Source organism: Orcinus orca, chromosome 13 (genome assembly GCF_937001465.1).
Source record: "Orcinus orca chromosome 13, mOrcOrc1.1, whole genome shotgun sequence".
NCBI lineage: Eukaryota > Metazoa > Chordata > Mammalia > Artiodactyla > Delphinidae > Orcinus > Orcinus orca.
In genome coordinates this window covers 33843109-33862182 of record NC_064571.1, presented here as the reverse complement: position 1 = coordinate 33862182, position 19074 = coordinate 33843109, and the positions used below count along the sequence as shown (strand labels likewise).

The 19074-nt window shown below is 35.3% G+C and overlaps 1 protein-coding gene across 1 annotated transcript in view; it reads left to right on the top strand.

Annotated features, from left to right (window-relative positions):
• Positions 1 to 15459, top strand: part of APLF (aprataxin and PNKP like factor) — an 82296-nt gene extending 66837 nt beyond the window's left edge. Inside the window, exons 9-10 of the mRNA XM_033400403.2 lie at positions 9923 to 9969; positions 14940 to 15459. Coding sequence (XP_033256294.2) covers positions 9923 to 9969; positions 14940 to 15142 — 250 coding nt within the window. The 3' untranslated portion in view covers positions 15143 to 15459. The remainder of the gene's footprint in view (positions 1 to 9922; positions 9970 to 14939) is intronic.
• Positions 15460 to 19074: the final 3615 nt, after the last annotated feature.

The following is a 19074-nucleotide window of genomic DNA, read 5'->3' as shown; positions in this document are numbered from 1 at the left end:
TTCCTGTAGCCATAGAAGAAAAATATTGAAGCCTCACGGATCATAAAATAACCCACGAAATCAGCCAGAAATTAATATACTTAGAAAAGTAAAGATATATATGTTTTAAAAGTAAAGTTGTGATAAGCCTGTATTCCATGATGGTTGACACATTTGGAAGAGAGATGAAATTCATGGGCTAAAACATCTTTGTTAGCTTTTTATCTTTAAAAATTTGCCTTCACAAAACAGGATAAGAATTATTCTCAAGTAAAAACAAGTATTCTCTCAAGTGAAATACTAGGTTGGCTTTTAATTTGTTTGCTTCCCAATCTTACCTTCTAATCCCTTGAACATGTCCAAGTCAATTTCTCATTTTGATAAATCTAGGTGATCTCAAATGTTGTATAATACATTAAATAATCTTAATCTTATACTGTATCAGCTAGTACAGCTTATCATGATCTCATGGTGTTGTCACAACAGTCTAGAAACTAAAGGAACCCCAAACACAAGGCTGATTTTTCCCAAGAAATATTTGCTGAGTTCCTGGGAGGTCTGAGAGACTTAAGTTCTGAATCTGAATCTATAGTAAAACAAAGATTCCCATAGCCCATATAATATAGGAGGTTGATGTTGAAAAAAGGATCTTTAATTATTAAATTTTATTTCTTCTAAAACTACAGGCATTATTAATATTTTCTCTGACATTATACTTTTAAAACTCTAACAAAGTTAAATCAACTTGAAAAATGATAATTTGAAAAAACTAGTTGTTATCATTTTCAGTATCTCACTCATTTAACCAGTTTTCTTCCCTTTGCGCTATACACTGCAGCCTGTCAGAAGACTCGTTCTGTTTAATGCATTTGATTAGCTTAAGGTACTTGTCTAAATTAGAACATTAGATACTTAATGTCCAGGATAATCCAGTGATTGCTGTGCTTGCCTCTGACCCACCTCCTCTGGTGCATAATAGGATTTTATTCAGTGCATTACTCCTGTTCTTATTTGTTAAATTAAGCACTAAACTTAAAATATATATACACTAAAATGAACAGAATCCATCTTCAACCAGCTTAGTGTAAAAATGTCAAGTCAAACACGTATATTGTCTTAGATTTACAAAACCTTAGGCAGGCATGTATTATACAAATGAAAGTGTTGTTGCCTTCATGTTTTCCAGAAGCCAATGCCCCATTTTTTAAAAATATTAATTATAATACCTTCTATGAGGGATGACATAAGGAAGTGTATCAGTCATCAACTGTAAGTGCTCTCATTGTAGTGAATCTGCAATATGATCTGTATAGTGTGAAAAAACATAAGTGTTTTTGCCACAAGCATAATTCGTTGATATTAAAATTACTATCTTTTTTTATTTGTTGATCCAGATTTATAGCTATGATCTAGTCCTTTCCTATTTTCTCTTTTATTTTCAAAGTGTTCCAAGTTATTGCAGTATTATCTTAATAGATCCTGTATGCAAATGTACACCTTAAACTACAAGATACTGATCTTTAGAAGCTGCTTAATTAAAAAAATAGGAATGTGTGTGTTTAGTGTAAATTCATATTATATTATTTGAGGCAAAATAAATAGGTTTTAATAGGGAAACTCTAATTGCCTCGTAGTTGAGATTCCCAGAATCAGTCATGTGAGGCTGTCGATTATTTTATTTGTAGTTAAGAATAATCAAAGTTGATCGCATTTTTATAGGATCTGCATATATAGGAAGTAACCTGTCATCACTTGCCACGCTTACGGTTCTTTAATCATATGTAAGAATACAATCTTAGAAGAAAGTATCTTAAAGTAAATGTTAATCACTGGCTGCACAGTTTTACCTGAGACTTGGCTATAAATTTTTGTTTAACTTCATTTAGAAATAGCAGTAACAGCAACAAAAAAGAAGTAGCAGTAACAACATTGCTAGTTGACATGTAATGTGTCATATAGCCTTGACAAAATGTGCTGGAGTGTCTTCTGTGGTTTTGTTTTTCTTTCTCCTTTATTTGAATATACATTCCCTTTCATATTAATGTTTGTTTTTCTTTGTTATATTTAGTGTTAATTGCACATGTATACAAATTTTCAGAGCTCTCTTGGCAGAGATAGTAAATTGTAATGATTTTCAATTAGCAGATTGACTACTTTCTCTTATTTTATGCTGGCTTACTCTTTCAGTATTTGATAAAGACCATATTTGTTAATTTTCCTTTTTCTCCTAAATTTGAGACTTAGATATTTGAAAACATAGGATTCATGTTTTTGCTTTAGGTTTTAAAATAAGTGTTGAATTTCAGAAGTGCAAGATAAATTATTTTGGAATGAAAAGCATATAGTATGATCATTTATTCATTGAGTGAATGTTGAGCATCTGATATACTAGTCAGTTTTATAGAAGTTGTTGTAAAACAGTACTTTAGGTTCATTTTAAAATTTTGAGTGGTAGGTTTGGTATTAAGTTATCAAATTTTTGGAAGTAAACAAAAATAAAAATTATTCTGTTCTTGTTACTGCCTAGTTAATCTTTAGGTAGCTCTTTATGATGGAGAGAGAATGGGTTTTGAAATCAGCAGACTTAGGTTCTAGTTATGGTTATGCCAGTTCTGTAGCAAAACTTTCAATGTCGTTTGATTTTCCTAGGCTTCAGTTCCTCATGAAAACAAGAAGGTTGGATCATTTGTGCTCTGGGGGCCTCCATTCAATAGTGGGGAAATCTAGAACAGAGAGAAATATAGTCATATTCATAAAGTCAGATCAGTTACATTCATGGCTACTCTTCCTTAGCCGCCTTTGCTGTCTCCTTTTTCCCACCTGTAATTATTGCTGAGCCTCAGGGTTCAGTTCTTTGATCCTTTCCCTTCTCTGTTCTGTTTATTCCCTAGGTGAGCTAATTCAGGGTAATGGCTTCAGACTCAAATGTTTAAATGCCTGCACTTGGTTGTAAAATAGGTCAAACTTATATCAGAAACAGACCTCTTGATTTTGGTCATGAAAACAACTCTTTCCCAAGTGTTCTCCACCTTTGTAAATGACTTCACCATTCACATAGTGTTTAGGCCCCAAACCAAGACATGCCCTTGATTCTTCTCTTTTCTTCACATCACGCATTCAATCCATCAGCAGTTCTTGCCATTCCAACCTTTAAATACATTAAGAACCTGACCATTTCCTACTTCCTCTACTTCAGTCGTCTTAGTCATAACCACCGTCATCTCTGACCTGGTGTACCGCAGTAGCTTCTTAACTGATATCCTTGTTTCTTTTCTTGCCCCTTAATAGTTCATTTTCCACACAGCAGCCAGAGCAGTTCTCTAAAAATAAGTCATATCATGTTGATTTCTTACTCAGAATCATCCGATAGCCTCCCACAAAACTCTTTTCCATGGCTTACAAGTTCTTCTCTGAATTCATTCAGGACTTCTTTTCCTTCTCCCTCATTCTCCTTGAGCTATACAAATCTTTGTTTTTCCAAATACCCTACGGCCATGGCAAATTTGAAGACATTTTTTATTTTCTCTTACTGAGTGTTCTTCCTTCAGATATGTATTTGTTATTCATGTGTCTATATCATTAACACCAGAAATGCTTTCGAAAATGTATATTTTAAAATATAACAGCTCATAAAAACCTGGTGTAGTTATGGGTGTATACGTCTATCTTTAGAACCCAAAGATTTAAAAAAAGTCCAAAAACAGGATTTTGAGGCCTGCTGAGTTACAGAAAATGCTATTTGTGGAAAAGGTTGATGTAAATCTTTTATGAATGAATTCTAAGTATTTCCATTCATTATTAGGAAAAAGTCCTGGGTGGAATTTTGCATTGTCCTTGAAAGTTATTTCAGATGTTCATATGTCCCCAAAGAGCTGTACAGTATTGCCACTTAGCCTTAACCCAGGGTTATATGAAAAACACTTTCTGCTTTATTATTAATAACTTATTTTTAAAAATAGGATATGCATGGGCAAATGTTATAAAATATTCTATAAATATGTGAAATGCAATTGGGGAAATATTCAACAATAATAATTATATGTATTATTGAAGGAAAGATTCAGCTTTCTAGTATTAGTTGGCAATTACTTTTACTGGCATATAGAATTTTTAGACATTGTTGGCTATCTTTTTTTTTTTTTTAAATTTATTTATGGCTGTGTTGGGTCTTCGTTTCTACACGCGGGCTTTCTCTAGTTGCAGCGAGCGGGGACCGCTCTCCATTGCGGTGCGCAGGCCTCTCACTGTCGCGGCCTCTGTTGTTGCAGAGCACAAGTTCCAGACGTGCAGGCTCAGTAGTTGTGGCTCACGGGCCTAGTTGCTCCGCAGCATGTGGGATCTTCCCAGACCAGGGCTCGAACCCGTGTCCCCTGCATCAGCAGGCAGATTCTCAACCACTGCGCCACCAGGGAAGCCCTGTTGGCTATCTTAAAGTAAAATTGATTTATGTTTCTATAAAAATAGTTGACACCTGTAAAATGCTTAATGGCCTACAAATGTTTATGCACGTCACTTCATTTAATGCTTCAAACAACCCTGTGTGAGGTAGGCAGTATTTTCCCTGCTTTACAGATGAGGAAGTGGAGACTTGGTCACAGGACTTGCCCTGAATCACATAACCAGTAAACTGTAGTTTGAATTCAGACTCGGTTCTTCTGATCTCGAAACCTGAACCCCTTCCACAACATAATGCTGGTGATCTAAAGTTTAACAAGCCAGATGAGAACTGGTCCAAGTCACAGTGGCATCTGCCTCTTAAGCGCTTGTGAAGGACACACTCTGTGTTCCTGTTAACTGGAGTGATTGATTGACTAGAGCTAAGTGTCCTATGATGCTGAGCAGTCAGTATCTCAGGAACCTGATTGCAGTGGTGTCTGCTTAATATGGTTGTCGGATTTTCATTGTTTCCTGGGGAAGTAATATGAATTGTTAATGGCAGGAAATTCTAACATATTTCAGTCCTAGGTTTGTGTAAAAAGCTTCCGTGAGCACTTTGATTATTAACTTTGTAGGTGTGAATGCAGAGCAATTTCAGCACATAGACATTCTTTTCAGCCTAATGAGAATAGGCATTCTTTGGCTTATATCCAACAGAAAAACTGCCTTTCAAAGGATAGATTTCTGAAAACATCACGATCCATGGATTACAATTTCCAAAAAAAAAAAAAAAAAGAACATTAATGTAAGAAAACTCATCAGTCTAGAAGTTATTAGAAATCGTGTTTTGTACCAGCCAATGAAAATTTTATTGCAAATGTCTTTTTTTTTTTAAAGATTGGCATTTTTATTTAATTTAATTTAATTTTATTTATTTGGCTCCGTTGGGTCTTCTTTGCTGTGCACGGGCTTTCTCTAGTTGTGGGGAACGGGGCCTACTACTCTTCATTGTGGTGCGCGGGCTTCTCATTGTGGCAGCTTCTCTTGTTGTGGAGCACGGGCTCTAGAGCGAAGGCTCAATAGTTGTGGCATGTGGGCTCTAGAGCGCTGGCTCGGTAGTTGTAGTACACGGGTCTAGTTGCTCTGCGGCATGTGGGATCTTCCCGGACCAGGGATCGAACCCGTGTCCCTTGCATTGGCAGGTGGATTCTTAACCACTGCGCCACCAAGGAAGTCCCACAAATGATTCTTTCAAGCTCTTTTCAACAATCATTTTCTTAAGAAATAATAGTATAGGTAGCAAAAACAAGGGTCTTTTTTCCTCTTAAATAGGAAAATAGAAAATATTTCATCATTTTGGAAACTCATGTAAAGCTCAATTTAAAAAAACCCTCTTTTTGAAGGAAAAGAGTTGATTATATTGTAGTAGGTAGATAATTTATGAAAAATATAGTTGAATGCCACCTTGTAAAAGGTACTCTTGTAAGTGCTATAAAAGATATTTAAAAATGTAAGAAAAACCCATGACCTCCAGCAGCTCATTTGACAGATGATGAGATAATACACACACACACACACACACACACACACACACACACACACACACAAACATTTGTGTTGAAAATTTAGATGACAGTATAAGAAATTACGTGATAAGTACCAAATGGTGGATATGGACAAGATGTTCTGGAGATATTTCCCAGTAATTATCAGAGTTGTTTTCCTGCGCAAGGTACTTAGACAAGCAGTGTAGAGTTAGAAGAATATTCTTGGCAAAAAGGCTGTGAGCAGTATGGAGATTCCTTAAAAAACTAAAAATAGAACTACTATACGACCCAGCAGTCCCACTACTGGGCATATACCCTGAGAAAACCATAATTCAAAAAGAGTCATGCACCACAATGTTCATTGCAGCTCTATTTACAATAGCCAGGACATGGAAGCAACCTAAGTGTCCATCAACAGATGAATGGATAAAGAAGATGTGGCACATATATACAATGGAATATTACTCAGCCATAAAAAGAAACGGAATTGAGTTATTTGTAGAGAGGTGGATGGACCTAGAGTCTGTCATGCAGAGTGAAGTAAGTCAGAAAGAGAAAAACAAATACCGTATGTTAACACATATATATGGAATCTAAAAAAAAAAGGCCATGAAGAACCTAGGGGCAAGATGGGAATAAAGACACAGACCTACTAGAGAATGGACTTGAGGACACGGGGAGGGGGAAGGGTAACCTGGCTGGGACAAAGTGAGAGAGTGGCATGGACATATATACACTACCAAATGTAAAAGATAGCTAGTGGGAAGCAGCCGCATAGCACAGGGAGATCAGCTCGGTGCTTTGTGACCACCTAGAGGGGTGGGATAGGGAGAGTGAGAGGGAGGGAGAAGCGAGAGGGAAGAGATATGGGGATATTTGTATATGTATAACTGATTCACTTTGTTATAAAGCAGAAACTAACACACCATTGTAAAGCAATTATACTCCAATAAAGATGTTAAAAAAAAAAAAGGCTGTGAGCAAGTGCCTATCAATGGCAAAAAATCAAAAACTTTTTTCCCAATGTAGAAATGAAGGATTGGGCTGCAAATAAAGGTGGAGGGACCTTGAAGGAGAGGATAATTTAACATTCAGAATACTTAACTTCTTTACATTTAAATTGCTATGTAAAGAAAACATGCCTAAAATTTGTTTTTGAGTATGTGCTTTTGCACATAAATGTGATGATACATTTTTGTTTCTGCTTTGGCTCATTTTCATATTGAAGTCTATCTATTCTGTGAGTTATAGCATCAAGAAAGAATAAAGTATTTTTGAAAATACCCCAAAACAGGAAACTTTTGAACCTGTCCCAGAGGATATTTTTTCTTCATTTTCAATGAATTAACTAGCAGAATCTCTATTGATATTAATTAATTAATACTTTTGTTTTAAATGGGAAGTTTGATCTCTAAGTTAAATGTGGAAAAGTACCAACTCAGCTAGTTTCTTCTGGTCTACATTGCAGTCTTAACACCTGCCTTTTAATGAAAATAGCAAGTTCTCCTAGGAAAGGATGGAAACTATTAGCAGAACCTCAGAGAAACAGCTTTTTCCCCTCTAAGGCAGATGAGAATCTGCACATGGAGCTGAAATTTTCTGAGCACAGAATTTCATAACACATATTTCTGCTCTTTTTGCAATATACCAGGGTAAACTTTTTTCCGTATTCGTTTATTCTTAAATGGCTTGCCTTTTCCTAGGTAGTGTGTGAGGTTAGATAATGTAAATGGAGTATGTGAGTGCAACTGTGTATGTGTTCCAAGATGATGGGGAACCTTACCTTCTGCAACTTTGGGGTTGAACCATTACCTCCATCCCCACCGTGGTTTCTTTTTTTTTTAAATTGGGGTATAGTTGTTTTACAATGTTGTGTTAGTTTCTACTGTACAGTGAAGTAGAGTTCCCTGTGCTATACAGCATGTTCTCAATGGTTATCTATTTTATACATATTAATATATATATATGTCAATCCTGATACTGTGTCTTCATTTGGCCTTTTAAAAAAGTTACTCTTCCTTTCAGTCTTGCTAGCCTGACAGTGGATGTCCACAGTCTTTTAACTGGTATTTGGTACACAAACTGTACTTGTCTCCATTAACTCACTTGGTTTCATTTCTATACTTGTTTTTAAAGTCTGACATTTAGTTACTTGAGAGTTTCTAAAGCAGCTTTTGAAGGAGGCTCCAGTAGCAAACAATTAAGACCATAATGAACTTTTCAATAATCCTGCTCTGTTAAGGGCAAAACAGGAAAAGGTTAGGACTTCTAGGGACCTGAAGCAAACATGTATTAAAAGGAAGGAGAAAAAAGCCTTTAAATCTCAAATGACTGTAGATAGATAATAATAATAATGAGGCATCTGTGTAGAATGTTAACACTTGAAGAATCTTGATGAAGATATATGGAATTTCTGTGTACTAATCTTGCCACTTTTCAGTAGTTTGACATTTTTTCAAAATAAAAAGTTACTAGTATATTTTACCACAATAAAAAAAAAAAGATTTTAAAAAGGTTACCAAAAACAATCTCAAAGGATCAGCAATTTTATCCAGATTATTGATGAAAATACCTTTGGTATTAATGTCCCCCATTTTTCTGTTCTACCTCCCCTGATGTCCAACATTAATTGTACTTTAATAAAGACTGAATTAAACAAGTTAATGACCTGTGCCAGCATGTTCAGTAAGGAAAGATCTTCCCACGAAGCATTATGGCAGCTTTGTTCATTTGCAGCTCCCTTCATCACGTTTAAGTTATCCAGTTTATTTCTTTCAACTTTGAAGTTTCTTTTCCATCAAAAGGTCAGATTTGGGTTAATTACCCCAAACACACAATCTTTTGGTGAATCTTTTTTCCACTTTTCAAAACTATTGAGTTATGACCCCAGTTAATTGTGTGGTTGCACTCTCGTACTGTGTTTAATGCTCATATCGTAGGAGAAGTTACCCCAAAAGAAGAGATATTAGCAATAAGAAACGTTGCTGACACCTGACACAGAGCCTGGCATGTAATAAGTGGCCCATGCCTATTACTTGGACCACTGATGAATGAATCAATGGCTAAGATTAATTACTTACCGCCTACTACGCCCTTAAACTGAGGACTTATTGTGTATTACTCCTGAATCCTCACAACAGCTTCATGTGAACTGTATACCTCAGCACATGTCTACTGTCAGCGCTCCCCGGCTCTCCTTTGTCAGTCCCCTAAGAGAAAGGTACCCACCAAGTGGATCATGATAAACCAGTTGCCGCTTTGGGGTTCTGCTGCCTGGGTAGTTTTGTACTTTGTGGAGAATGTGTTGTATACACAGTGTACCCAAACATTTGTTTAATGAAATGATAGAAGCGATCATCAATGTATATAATCAAAAGTAGATATTCAAACAGTAGTTTCTGTTTGACTTTGGGATATGTTATAAATTTCTCGATGCAAACTGACTTTCTTGTTTTCTCATAACAGTTGATTGGTATTCTTTGGAGAGACATGACTTACATGCTTTTGTCTTTGGATTCTAGAAGAGCCTTAGAAGTATCCTTTTAGATATTACACACACACACACACAATTTGATATTTTGTGTTATATACTTTATATACTAATTTACCTCATATCTTTATATATGTGATATATGGCATTGACAGTTTAGAGATACAGTATATTGTATTATATTTTATTTGTCTCATACTGCTTTTCTGTAGAATGTCAGTCATGAGGGCAGCACTTTATCTGGTTCATCACTCTGTCTTTGCATCTAGAAGTATGCCTGGCATGGAGTAGGCACTCAGTAAATGTAATTAAAAAGCAAATGCTTTGTACAGCATGGTGACTCTAGTTAACAGCAACAACAATAACAAGGCAAATGCTTTTCAGTAAGAGGTTTACTGATAATTTTATTCATAGGTTAGTGAGTGCTCTAGTTTAATTTGAACAGTCCTATTCCTTTTCAGTGATTGTCAAACTAGACCTTATATTTGCTTTCTTTCTTTTTTTTCCCTTTTTTTTTTTTTTTTTAAAGGAAGAATCCCCAGCACAAGATAGAATATAGACATAGTACATTTCCAGGTAAGTAATTTTCCTTCAGGAAACTCCAAATGAAACCTTCAAATGGATTCTCCTGTTAAACCTAGATACAGTTTCCAGTTATTGTGAATTTTTAAAATCTCTGCTCCTGTGAATTTGTTGAATTGCTGATTTTAATAATTTTCTTAGATTTAATAACTGATGAGTTTTTATATAGCAGATGTTTTCTACAATCATTGTCCAACAGTATATAGTTGCCTTGGTATCTGTTATGATTCTTTTGTTTGCAGGTACCTTAAAACAAAATCTCAAACTGGCCTGAATGATAAAGAGATCATATTGGCTTCTATAACTGAAAAGTCCAGAAGCAAGGCTAGATTGGACAAGATTTGTTGCTTTGGCTCATTAATAATGTCAATAATTCACCAACACCCAATTTCCTTCCATCATCCTGTCTTTAGAGGGGTGATTTTTATCCTAAGACTGGCTCCTCTCCCCACCAAGGAACTATATGCATCCTTATTCAACTGGCTAAACTCCATTTAACATGGTAAACTCCCCATGTTTATATGTAAGGAGAGAGAGAGAACAACTTTGACTCTTGCTATTCCTAGGAAAAATCATAAAATTAACTTTTTTTAAACTGGCTTAGGTTACATTCTTATTCTTGAATTAATCACTGTGACCACTGATTAGTTTGTTCCACCCTTGGAACCAAGGCAGAGTCCCTTTCTTCAGAGTCCCTTTCTTCAGAACCACAGAGATCCCCAGTAGAAGCTAGTTTTGGGGAAGAAGGGGAGATAGACACCAGAGATGCAACTATCGAATGACCGTCATTCCTGTTTACATCAGTCTGTTTTACCTTCTGTTTCCCCTGCTTCTGAACTCTAATATTTTTTCCCGTTAACAAATTCTGGCTTCTTCATATCATTTATATAATGCAGAGGCCAATTCATCATCCAGTATTTCTGCCCACAGAGTGAGAGGATAAAATGTACTATCCGGGCTATGCTCACTTGCCTTTGTATATGTATAAACACAGCCAACTTGTAACCAAGTGATAAAAATAATTAATTTCACCACAAGGGAATTCTATTTGCTGTTTCTTATTGAAACACACTTCAGTGCTTTAATACTGCGGATACAGATTTAATCACTTTATCTGAGCTAATGTGGTATGGAGTTTATATGTTATCCTTTTCTTTATTGGGGCTGTATCTCAAGCTATAGCTTTTATGGTTGTTAAATTAACTTTCCTTTGAACAATAATATAATAATATTTGATTAAAACTCTATTTTATTGACAGATTTCAGCACTGCCCCATGAAAGAGCATTTGACACATTTGTATATCTTTACAGAACTAGGAACCATTTTCCTAAAACCGACAATATGCATCATATGGCATAGTTAAAAGTATCTGAATTTTCTTTGAAAAATCTCTTTGAATTATCATTGAAGTGTCTTCTGAATGAAGAACGTATTTTTAGAACAATTAACTTTTCTTAAAAAAAAACTGTTTATTTTGTTGGAAAGACAGTTGTGGTTTTTTTTTTAAGTATGATATTTTAATGTAACAGTTTAGCCTTGTATATTTAATGTACTTTCAAGAGTTGTTATGTGGCAATATAGTCAGAATATCTCTTCCTACTCTAAAATCCTATAAATTAAGGTGTCTGGGGTATTTAAAATATTAAATGTTGAGGTCTCATATTTCTTAATTTAGAGATATCTAAAATAAAATGCTAACATACTTGTTTTTCTTATTTCCCAAATCTTTAAAGTTTAACATTACCCAAGATCTTAATCTAATTTATGTAACACTCATTCACTCATTTATTCATTTATTATGTGTCTTCCAAGTGAGCAGAGTTACAGAGATACATGAGAACCAGCTCTGGCTCTACATGCTTGGGGTGAAATGCTCTAAAATCTTGGAGGAAAGGGGTGGAGCACTTTTTGCCAGGGTTTATCAGGGTGGACTTGATAAGGGAATTTTAAGTTGGTCTTTACGATGGTAGGATTTCAATTATCTTTGTTTCTTAACTTTGCGTGGGTGGGTATAGGACATCCCAGACAAAGTGAATAATAGATGAGTCAAGGACATTGAGTAGAAAATGGAAAGTTGTGTTTGGAGTTAGAAGGTAGATCAGTTTAATTGACAGGGAGAGTCTCTCTAGTTACTGTGAATGATACTAAAGGGGTGTATTGAAGTCAGATTATAGAAGCTCTTGAAAGCTAGACCAAAGAGGTATTGTGCACTGACAAACAATGGTGAGCCAGTATTTTACCCCTGATGATGAGCAGTCTGAATTAGAGCAGGGGAAGCCTTCTGGAGATTAGTTAGGTAGTTGAATAAAGGACCAGAACTAGGCTACCATGAGAGTAGGAAGATAGGATTGGATACAAGTGAGATTTTGAACTAAGAGTCAATAGGATTTGCCAACTGATTGGTTGTGGTGTGGGGGGTGGGGTGAGGTAAAGGAAATAGGAACGACTGAAAATTAAAGTACAGATTATCAGGAGGCTGGAGATGATAATAGAGATCAGGAGGAAGAACTAGGTAGTTTGTGGGTTGTTTTTTTTTAACACATGTTAAATTTGAGGTGGGGGTATCATAAATACATAATAAAACAGTAAAAGTTAATATAGACCCATATACTATATACCAAATACTATAGAATTTTATAATACAGAATAACTACATGAAATCCTTATTTAATTTCTGATTTGTAGCACTCCTAAAACACTTCAGTTTGTAAAGTTCTTCCATACATGTAACAGTTTATGCAGTGTATTCCAATTTTTGTAGGTTTGACTGCTATCATCTGTTAAGCTTCTTGTATAACTAATTGGTTTAAAATTTCACTAACTTTCCACACTTTTTCATAGTGCTGCAGTTTTAGCACAACATATTGAATACAAGAGTGATCAATGCCAGGAAAATTTTATTTTAAACTTTCTTAGCTACCTTGCTTGTTGACAGCATTTGAAAGAAATTGTTGTTAGCATTTTATTACCTGATTATTGGAGTCATTCTTTCTGGCTTTGATTATTATGTGATAGTCATGATTCTAGGTGATCAGTACCATTCATGACTCAAAATTTAGAATGTCCTACTGATAGCTATTTTCCTATTTCTCTAGTTCTGCAGTTGTATGCACACATGTGCTTATGTAGACTTTTTTCTTTTCAGAAGTAGAAATTAAAAGATCTAGAAAGAAAGCTATTAAGGAAGGTTGGTGAAACTTAAATGAGATTCTGTAAACTGCTGCTTACTGTGAGGAAACCTGAGAGATTTTGGAACATATAAAAGGCTAATGCAATGGTGTTTTAAAAAAGAAATAAACTTAATGTATAATAAAGTGGATCAGACCTGCACAAACTGCTTTCCCAAAGTTAAAAATATGAATACCCAACTAGTAGCTTGGTCTTTAGTAGTAAAATGAGGCATTTAAAAATGTTTATTCTTATAGTATGTAGTAAGCTTTCATCTTTAGAGATGCTGGGCTAAAGTATTTTTCCACTTAAATGAAAATTAATATCCTAACTAATCCTAAGATATACTGGAAAAGAAAGGAAAATAAAACCTGAAGAATTATTGATGTTAAAGCTGTAATGAGACATCTGTCTTATTATTGCCTATTACCAGAAAACTATTTGGAGAAAATCAGCAATTTGGAAAGATTTTTTTCTCCATGTAAAAATCTTCCAGCATGTATGTGACACAGTATACTCTTCAGTAGCTCTGCAGACTTGGTTCTTGGGATAAGACTTTGATGGTGAAATTTTAAATTGTACAGGAAATATTGGATACAAACTTCAGAGTTGTCATTCTGTTATTATAAATTCCTCTGCATAAATAGAAAAGTCAGAAATTACCATATCCTAATACCAAATAGTTAATAGCATGTTGTTTCAAATACGTTAAAGAGTTTGTTACTTTTTCTAGAGGTTGTTATTTTTCATTATTATGGTAGAACAGTGTTACCCATCAGTTTTTTTAAAAAAGTGACAGCTTAGTTCTCTTGTGCTGCTTTCAAGTAGTCAAGCTGTCAGCCTGTCTCTGCATTTCATATTCCTGTAGAGAAAATGAAAATTCCTGTTTTGTCCTTAAAATTAGAACTTCGGAGTTGGAAAGGATCTTTGAGGTCATTTGAGGTCAAAGGATCTTTGAGACAGAAGAATTCTAGAATTGTAATTCTACTATTATAATGTTATTTAGAAATCTGTAAAGTCTAATGGCTGTTACCATAGTAATCCTAGTCTTATTGAAGCATGAGCTAAATTTTCCAAAGTTTGGAAGCTTATATTTCCTCATTTGGTCACAACCCTGGTGTGTCAATCAGATTGTGCTAGGTTTGCAGCGAAAACAAACGGTCCTCAAATTTTAGTGCCTTACAACGATAAATAGGTGTATTTCTCCTTCATGTTACATGCATGTAGCTGCATGTTGGCTGTGGCTCTGTCTCATGTGTGTTCTCATCCTAACTCCAGACTGAAGGATCAACCTCTATCTGGGACACACTGTTCTCCTAGCAGAGGGGAAATGGCAATAGCAGAACCACAGAAAGGCCCTTAAAGCTTCTCCATGGAAGCTGTTACTTCCACTCACTTTTCTTTGGCCAAGTCTGATGTCAGTGGGGGTGGGTAAATAGAATCACATCACAGGGAGCGACAGTGAATAACTGGGACAAAAATACATTCTACCACAGTGGAAGGTAGGGTAGCATGAATATGATTATGATATTATTAAGGAACCATTATGAATCTCAGAGGACATTTTAGTCTTGGGAGCCTCATGGTAGGAAAAGTTAGAATTAAGCAAATGTTAAAAAAAAGTTAGAATTATAACAAATGAGAGCTTTAGCCCCCTTTCTAGAAATTTGTAGTAGTTAGCTTTGTATTAAGTAAAATTAATTCTTCTTGGCAGAAAAGGATATTTTACAGTTAGATGTTTCTAATCCCAGGTTGAGTGGCAATTGTTGTGTCATGTACTAAACTGTTTTTCAGTGAGAAACATTTCAGATGAAGATGACAGTGTTGGCCAACCCAGTGAGTACAACCTGCATGACAGCGTTACAGATGATGAGGGAGAAGAATATGAGCCAACAGATGAAGATTCCGACTGGGAACCAGGACAGGAAGACCTAGAAAAGGAAGATGTGGAAGGGCTTTTGAAAGAAGCGAAAAAGTTCATGAAAAGAAAAAAGTAACTCTTCTCTGCAGTAATATATGGCTCATATTTACCATTTCTTTGTGGAAAAATAATTCAGGAACCACGGAAGCACTTAAGTGATAATTGTTTTCCTTCTTTTTATAGTTATGACTTTACTATTGACTCTTTAGAAGTGAAACACTGAAATGTCAACCTTCAGTGTAGTGGATGGAATTTGTTTTGTTGCTTTGCTTTTTCTATCCTATTTAAAGCATCTGGAAATAATAAGCAGACAGAGTTAAAAAGAAATAATTTGATATTTTTCATGTACTTCGTGTGTTTATAATAAAACTAAAAGCCATAGGTTGCACAAAACATTGGTCTCTTTTCTTTTTTCCAAAGATTCTGTCTTTATATAGAATACTTACGCCAGTATAACCAGGCAGATTGCATAATTAGTGGGAAAGCATGCTTCTTTCATTCCTGTTAAAGTGATTCTTCAAGCAGAACCAGGCTTTAAAAAATAACAGCCATCATCTAATGGCTGTTATTTTTTCTAGAACCCTAGATGTGAGCTTTGCAATCTCATTTACCACTTTTATTCTTTGAAACAGGGAAATCAATACCAAATGGATAGTGCAAATAGATTCAACTAGACTGTAGAAGAGAAATGTCCACCATGTCGGGGATGTTATTTTGCGTCCCAACTGTGTAATTTACTGTATGTCTGAGTTTAAAAGTATTTAGGAAAACTCAAAGAATTTGACCATTTCTTTTACAAACTGAAGTCCTGCCTGATTATTTTAGCTCTCAATGTGCTGTCCTTATATTAAGAATAAAGACAGTATTTTTAACCATAATTTTCTCAAACGATATTAGTTCTTTTATCCTCAGATGAAAGTAGCAAGTTGTCTGCCAGCATTCAAGATGCTGGCCTTTTATTTGAAGAAGAAACTCCTTCTTCTCCAATTTTATGTAGTGTATCTTTTTTTTAAAAATTAATTTATTTTGGCTGCGTTAGATGTGGCGAGCGGGGGCTACTCTGTTGCGGTGCACAGGCTTCTTATTGTGGTGGCTTCTCTTGTTGCAGAGCACAGGCTCTAGGTGTGCAGGCTTCAGTAGTTGTGGCATGCGGGCTCTAGAGAGCAGGCTCAGTAGTTGTGGCGCACGGGCCCAGTTGCTCGTGGCATGTGGGAACTTCCTGGACCAGGGATCAAACCCACGTCCCCCACACTGGCAGAAGGATTCCCAACCATTGTGCCACCAGGGAACTCCCTGTATCTCTGTTGTTAAACTACTTTAGGCTCTGTAATACTCTTCATTTTAGATGACTTAGAATCTTTGAAATATAGTTTAGAATCTTTAATTTGGGTATGTACACAACGCAGTAGATACAGTATTGAAATCATAAATCATAAACTAAAAGTTTTCTTGTTAAACACTAATATTTTCTATTCCAAAAGAACCTAAAAATGTATATCTAGAAAGAGCAAGACAGATTTATAATTGTTTTCTTAGTGTCTTTAAATTTGTTTTCAAGAAATTGTATAATACTAAAATTTACTTAAATTACAGCAAGGAAAAGGTAAGTATTTCTCTATTGTCTATTATTCTGATTTTCTCTCTGTTGTTATTTAGGAACTAATGTTCTTTCCTAATGTCCCTTTAGTCTTGGGGGCTTGAAAAACCTGTGAAAAAAATTCTTTGAACTTATTCTCATTTTGCACTAACTTAATCCTTAAAGTGTTTCTTGATCCACTTACAGATCTATCCCAAAGGAATTAAAAACGTGTCCACGTAAAAACTTGTACACAATGTCCATAGACGCATTATTCGTAATAGTCAAAAAGTGGAGACACCTAAATATCCATTAGCTGATGAATGGATAAACAAAATGTGGTCTTCCTCTACAACCAAATATTTTTTGGCCATAAAAAAGAACTGAAGGATTGAAACATGCTACAGCATGGATAAACCTTGGAAACCTTATGGTAAGTGAAAGAAGACAGACACAAAGGGCCACAGATTGTATAAACTCTTTTCTATGAAATATCCAAAATAGGCAAATCCATAGAGACAGAAAGTAGATCAGTGGTTGCCAGGGTCTAGAGGAGGGAGGGGGCTGGGGCGTGACTCCTAATGCGTAGAAGACTTTCTTTATGAATTGATAAAAATATCCTAAAATTAGTGGTGATGATGCAAAATTCTGTAAATTTACTAAAACCCACTGAATTATACACTTTCTAAGGGGGAATTTTATGGCATATGAATTATATATCTCAATAAGGGTATTATAAAAAAAAGAATGCAAAAGGTGACACTCGTCTTTTAGAAAGAAAAAAAAGCATTCAATATCAGAATATATTCTTCCTGGAAGTAGAGTAATATGATAACTCATGGTAGCTGTTTTTTAAGGATAGTTTGATGTGCCTTTCATAATCATCCTGAAGACACTTTTGAGTATAACAAATGTATAAATATGTAACTCAATTGACTAAAGTGTAAGAAAAATTTGCCACTTGTAATTGGACTATATTTAAGTCTGTGATTCTCGAAATAGAGGGAAAACTGATGACATTTGTGGGCTCAAAAGCAATATTAACAAAAACTTGATTCTTTAATTAATTGCTGTCCTGAACGTGGAAAAGAGCCAACTCCCTATCGTGGTGTTCATGGAATTTAAACTATATCCCAGCCTCCTCCTTCAAGCTAAAAATGATCATATATACATTTCTCACCTACATGTTTAATTCTAAAAGCAGATATTTTTTGTTGACTTCTTGAAGGGAGGTGGGTTTTCTGGGACCTTGGGAAGCTGGAGAGATGAAGATTTTTCAGTGACACATGGGCGCTGATTCTGCTTTTCTCCCAGGTTGAGGATGGCTTTGTTGATACTGTTGGTTTCTAGAACTAGACGATCCTAGTGGTTGTAAACATTCATTGTAATGAAAGCAAATAGATTGTGAGCATAATTTTTCCAGAATGGTGATATAAAGCTGACAATAAATGGATAGTGACTTTCTTCTGATTTATCTATGCAGAGTTCAGTGTCACCAACACACCCCGTGGAGGCGGAAACCACACACCAACATGCTATATCCAACCCTGCTCTGTGTGACCACCTTGTTCCAATTAATTTCTCTTTCATGTGTGTGTATATGTGTTTGGTTTCTTCCTGCCAATCTGCAAACCTAACTTATGAAGCTGCTTCTCTACAGTAGGTATTGAAAGAAAAATGATAAATAGTAATTATTGCTGAGATTGTTACCGGCCATCTTGATATAATATACATAATAAACTTGATTATCATAAACAACCACAGTTGTACTCTGTTGTGCCCAAGACCCTGTCTTAGGTGCTGGTGATTCAAAGAAGAATAACACAGAGTTTCTGTTTTCAATGTCCTTACAGTCTGTTTGGGAAGATAGGATATTTATTCATTCAGTAACGGTGACTACCGAACACTGTGGAGAATACAAGGAAGAAAAGGACATGGGGTCTACAGTCAGAGAGCTCACAAAGGCAGTGAGGCAAGTATGCAAATAGCATAATGGGTAGAAATGAAATAGTCCAAGAAAGGAATGCTGGAGTATAATTTAAATGTCCTGTCTTGCTGCATATTGAAATACAGTCTCATTCTTGAGGAAGAGCCCTTGTCTGATTTGAGTTACAATCTGAACTAGCAAATTTTTTTCATGGAACACAATTTTTATCTTCAATAGTGACTGGCAGACATACTGTGGTTATTCACATTTGAGTATGTGGCAGACAGTTCCTCAAAAATGAACTTAGCCTATTTTTTTCAAGGAAAGCAACCAACAGTATATGTTGTAATTGTAAAAATTGAGGTTTCAAAGAAAAAATTAGAATTTTAGAAAACTTGTGTATGTCGCTGTGAGCTTGATAGCTTCCCAGAACTTTTAAAACTCTTCTGATGATATTGATGGTGATATAATACAGTGAAATGTGTCCACATTTAGGAGATCTACA